General features: G+C 27.6%; 1 protein-coding gene across 1 annotated transcript in view; it reads left to right on the top strand.

The window, feature by feature from the left end:
- The window catches only part of LOC107722344 (synapsin-3-like), a 53,200-nt gene that overhangs the window by 9,588 nt on the left and 37,549 nt on the right, over window positions 1-6,063 (top strand). The window contains 3 exon segments of the mRNA XM_016530669.1: window positions 371-469; window positions 3,082-3,238; window positions 5,509-5,598. Coding sequence (XP_016386155.1) covers window positions 371-469; window positions 3,082-3,238; window positions 5,509-5,598 — 346 coding nt within the window.

The raw sequence follows: 6,063 nt of genomic DNA, 5'->3' as shown, positions 1-6,063 counted from the left end.
TTTTTGTGGAAACTGTGATACATTTTATTTTTCAGGATTCACAGATGAACAGAAAGTTCAAAAGAGCAGCATTTATTTGAAACAGAAATCTTCTGTAACATTATAAATGTCTTTACTGCCACTTTTGATCAATTTAATGCATCCTTGATGAATAAAAGTATCAGAAAACGTTTGAACAGTAGCGTATGTTCCTTGAAATAAAATGACTGGCCACAGATGTTTTTTTTAAATTGCGTGAAAGGCCTTATTTCATATAAATGAATATATCATGAAGAGTAAGAGGAATGTTGCCTTGGCAGCTAGTTGTTGTTGTTTTCTTCAGTGAAATGTATTGAATGAGTGTTAGTTAACTGTTCCGGCTGTGTTGTGTGTTTCAGGCGGAGTTCTCGGAGATCAATCTGGTGTCGGATGTGACCGCCGGCTGTGCGGTGGACATGCAGGTGAACCGCGGAGGAACTAAAGTGGTCAGGTGTGTTCTCTCACTCTCACCGAGACACTTCTTACACTTTTAACTAGTATTTATTTTTATCATTTCAGGGTTTTATTTTAGTTAAAGTTTTAGTTTTTTTGCCAATTTTTTTTATTTATTTTTTTATATGTCCGTATAGTTTTTATTAATATTTTGAATTGTTTTTATTTTTTGTTTTATTAAGTTTTGTTTTGTTTTGTTTTGTTTTGTTTTGTTTTGTTTTGTTTTGTTTTGTTTTATTTTATTTTTTATTTCAGGGATTTTTTTTATTTTAGTTAACATTTTAGCTTTTTTGTTCATTTTTTTATGTCTGTATAGTTTTTATTAATATTTTGAATAATTTCTATTTTTTATAATTTCAGGTTTTTATTTTAGTTTAAAGTGTTAGTGTTTTTGTTCATTTTTTACTTTAAAAAAAAAATGTCTGTATAGTTTTTATTAATATTTTGAATTGTTTTTATTTTTATAATTTCAGATTTGTTTTATTTTAGGTAACATTTTAGCGTTTTTGTTGATTTTTAAAAATGTGCCTATAGTTTTTATTAATATTTTGAATTATTTTTATTTTTATTATTTCATGGGGTTTTATTTTAGTTAACATTTTAGTGTTTTTGTTCATTTAAAAAAAATGTCTATATAGTTTTTATTAATATTTTGAATTATTTTTATTTTTATAGTTTCGGTTTTATTATTTTAGTTAAAGTTTTAGTGTTTTGTTCATTTTTAATTTTTAAAAAAAATATGTCTGTATTGTTTTTTTAATATTTTTTATTATTTTTTATTTCTATAATTTCATGTTGCATGTTTTTGTTTAATTTAAAGTTCTGTTATTTTTTAAATGCCTTGTTTTATTTTAGCTAACATTTTAGCGTTTTTGTTGATTTTTAAAAAATATGCCTATAGTTTTTATAAATATTTTGTATTATTTATATTTTTTTTATAATTTTAGGTTTTTTTATTTTAGTTAACATTTTAGTGTTTTAGTTCATTTAAAAAATATATATGTTTATATAGTTTTTATTAATATTTTGAATAATTTTTATTTTTATAGTTTCGGTTTTATTATTTTAGTTAAAGTGTTAGTGTTTTGTTCATTACATTTTTTTATTATTTTGAATTTGTCTTTTTTTTTCAAGTTTTTGATGTGTGTTTTTTAATATGTCTATATATTTTTTATTATCATATTAAGTTAAACTAAATGAAAATGAGAAATGTTGACTTGGCAAATAGCTGAAATAAAATACGATTTTTAGTGCATGTATGAAGTCAGTATGTAGAAAATCAGATTAACTAGCTTATTTACACCTGCCTCACTTAAGCAGACATCTCATACTAGTTAAGCCACTATTAATAGTGTGTGTGTGTGTGTGTGTGTGCGGATGAGCTGAACCGGCCCTTTAAGAAACACACAATCACACACACTTACAGTCTCTTCTGCCCACACAGGCTGCGTTTATCTGATCAAAAATACAGTAAAAAATGTTAAATATTATTCTAATGTAAAACAGCTGTTTTCTATGTGTATGTCTATATAGTTTTTATTATCATATTAAGTTAAACTAAATGAAAATGAGAAATGTTGACTTGGCAAATAGCTGAAATAAAATAAGATTTTTAGTGCATGCATGAAGTCAGTGTGTAGAAAATCGCATTAACTAGCAACTCTCGGCTTCACATGTCCATCATCTGCCAAACACACGGAGATTATTTACACCTGCCTCACTTAAACAGACATCTCATACTAGTTAAGCCACTATTAATAGTGTGTGTGTGTGTGTGTGTGTGTGTGTAGATGATCTTCAGAAATCAATCTTTTGTAACATTATTAAAAATGTCTTCACTGTCACTTTTCATCAATTTAATGCATCCTTGATAAATAAAAGTATTAATTCTTTTTAAAAAATCATACTTTTAAACCATAACATACATAGAATTCTGTACTTTTGTCTAATCTACCAGCTAAAATGTCGAAAAATCCTTGAATAAGATTGAGAAGCTGTACTGCTGTTTTCATATTTGTGACCCTGGAGCACAAAACCACTCATAAGGGTCGTCATTTTTTCAAATTGAGATTTATACATCATCTGAAGGCTGAATAAATAATCTTTCCATTGATGTATGGTTTGTTAGGATATGACAATAATTGGCCGAAATACAACTATTCGAAATTCTGGAATCTGAGGGTGCAAAAAAACCTGAATATTGAGAAAATCATCTTTAAAGTTGTTCAAATTAAGTTCTTAGCAATGCATATTACTAATCAAAAATTAAGTTTTGATATATTTACGGTAGGAAATTTACAAAATATCTTCATGGAACATGATCTTTACTTAATATCCTAATGATTTTTGGCATAAAAGAGAAATGTATAATTTTGACCCATACAATGTATTGTTGGCTATTGCTACAAATATAGGGTATACAGATAAGGCTCACACATGGTGTCTTTGATATCAGTGTTTTGACTTGCAGATTATTCACTGAGCTTGTGCATCGTGCTAGAAAGATGATTTTTTTGCCGTTGTTGGTAACGAACGCATGCTAAATGAAGACAGAAGCGCGTGATGCTCTGCTCAGTAATGAAGCGTCTTCACTCGTGTGTGTCTCTGCAGATCGTTCAGGCCAGATTTCGTGCTGGTTCGTCAGCACGCCTACAGCATGACCCCGGGAGAGGACTTCAGGAGCCTGGTGATCGGCTTGAACTACGGCTCCGTTCCCAGCGTTAACTCGCTCTTCTCCATCTACAGCTTCTGCAGCAAACCCTGGGTGGTGCGTCGAGCCAGTCTGAACCCCTCACTAGTGATGCTCATCACAGCACACGCACACGCTGGAAAAATACCTGAAAAATCTAAACTAATACACAGAAAATAATAAAACGAATAAATAATAATAATAATAAATGTATAAATTTTTCTCAGATTTTCTTGGATATTTATGGTTTTGTTTATACCTCCAATTTTGATTTAATATTAATCAAAAAGTTTTATTTTCCCAAAGACAAAAACATTCATACAATGTAAAAATATATTATTTATTATTATAAAGACCATACTTAATTACAGGGTTATTATAGTTAACTAAAACAAAAGTTAAAACTAAAACCATTAAAAAAAACTTTTTTATTGCTTGAAATCAAATAAAGATTAACAGTATAATAAAATATAAAAATATAAAACTTGTTTTATTTTTATCGGTTCTAGTGATGCTCATCACAGCACACGCACACGCTGGAAAAATACCTGAAAAATCTAAACTAATACACAGAAAATAATAAAACGAATAAATAATAATAATAATAAATGTATAAATTTTTCTCAGATTTTCTTGGATATTTATGGTTTTGTTTATACCTCCAATTTTGATTTAATATTAATCAAAAAGTTTTATTTTCCCAAAGACAAAAACATTCATACAATGTAAAAATATATTATTTATTATTATAAAGACCATACTTAATTACAGGGTTATTATAGTTAACTAAAACAAAAGTTAAAACTAAAACCATTAAAAAAAACTTTTTTATTGCTTGAAATCAAATAAAGATTAACAGTATAATAAAATATAAAAATATAAAACTTGTTTTATTTTTATCGGTTCTCATTTTTGTTTTAAGTACCAAAATAACAAACTAAAACTGAAATTAAAATTAGTAAGAACTACATAGACATAATAAAAAAAATAAAATAAATAAAAATGTTTAGCGCTTGAAATCAAATTAAGATTAACAGAATAATAAAATATAAAAATATAAAACTTGTTTTATTTTTATCGGTTCTCATTTTTGTTTTAAATACCAAAATAACTAAAACTAAAACTGAAATAAAAATTAGTAAGAACTACATAGACATATTTAAAAAAAAAAAATTTAAAAAAAAAACTTTTTTAGCGCTTGAAATCAAATAAATATTAACAATATTAAAACTAAAACTGAAATAAAAATTAGTAAGAACTACATAGACATATTTAAAAAAAAAAAATTTAAAAAAAAAACTTTTTTAGCGCTTGAAATCAAATAAATATTAACAATATTAAAACTAAAACTACACTGCTTAATTAATATATTTTCTGTAGGCATGAGCCAAAACGTAATTTAGGTCGATATAATAATTTTATTTTTATTTTTTATAAGTGAATTTATCCGTAAACAAAAGCTAAATTATCTGTAATCTGATAAAACTCAAATATTTTGCAATAAAATAAAAATAAAATAAAAATGTAGTGCTTGAAATCAAATAAAGATTAACAGAATAATAAAATATAAAAATCTTAAACTTGTTTTATTTTTATCGGTTCTCATTTTTGTTTTAAATACCAAAATAACTAAAACTAAAACTGAAATAAAAATTAGTAAGAACTACATAGACATATATATTTTTTTAAATTACAAAAGCACACAACAAAATTACTAAAACTTTAAAATGAAAACATAAAATAAACAAATTAAAAAAAAATATTACTAATACTGTAACCATACTAAAATAACACTGCTTAATTAATATATTTTCTGTAGGCATGAGCCAAAACGTAATTTAGGTCGATATAATAATTGTATTTTTATTTTTTGTAAGTGAATTTATCCATAAACAAAAGCTAAATTATCTGTAATCTGATAAAACTCAAATATTTTGTCAATGCTCAGTTTAGTTTAGACAACTTTAAAAGACCTTAATGTTTATTGTGATTGTAAAATACAGAGAAATTAATAAAACCCACATTTAGTTTTTCTTCTAATCTTTTGAATGCAGAGTATTATTTGCTTTTAGACAAACTGAATAAAACAGGTTTAACTGAAACCACGATTACACCAATATAAAAATGCACTTTGTTTCACTTTTTTCAGTGCAAACTCAGACTAAACAACTGGTGAAGAAGACTGAACTCAGACGATAGCGCGTTACAATACTCCTTTAATGCATTAATGGGCTTCAGCTCAAGTCGTTTTTGAGGTTTAGTGAGTTTAAATGGAAGATGATGAAGATGAATGCTGTGTTCTTTATAATAATGAATCATTCATGTGTTTGTGTGTCTGGATTCTGCAGTTCTCTCACATGATCAAGCTCTACCAGACTCTGGGTCCAGAGAAGTTCCCGCTCAACGAGCAAACCTTCTTCCCCAACCACACGCAGATGGTGAGTCTCTGTGTTACCTGTTCACTAACACTTCACCTGACAAAGACAATCTGCTCACCTTCAGCTCATCCGAGGTGTAGATGAGTTTGTTTCTTCATCAGGTTTGGAGAAATGTAGCATTGCATCAGTGTCTCACTGCAAGTGAATGGGTTACTTGTGGATTATTGTGATGTTTTTATCAGCTGTTTGGACTCTCATTCTGACGGCACCCATTCACTGCAGAGCAAGTGATGCAATGCTACATTTCTCCAAATCTGTTGAAGAAACAAACTCAGATGATCTCTGGTGAGCTTTGAGTGATTTTTCCCAGAATAATAATGACAAGAGAGTCACGGAGCCATTTTCACAACGTTTATTATAAAAATATAAAACAGAGAAATTAAAAATCGAATGGTCATCTGTCACACACACACACTCACATACACACACACACACTCTCTCACAACACACACACACACACACTCA

This window comes from Sinocyclocheilus rhinocerous, unplaced genomic scaffold, assembly GCF_001515625.1.
Source record: "Sinocyclocheilus rhinocerous isolate Xijiao unplaced genomic scaffold, SAMN03320098_v1.1 scaffold1145, whole genome shotgun sequence".
NCBI classification, from domain to species: domain Eukaryota; kingdom Metazoa; phylum Chordata; class Actinopteri; order Cypriniformes; family Cyprinidae; genus Sinocyclocheilus; species Sinocyclocheilus rhinocerous.
Note: the sequence above shows the minus strand (reverse complement) of the source record. Positions and strands in the feature narration are given on the sequence as shown.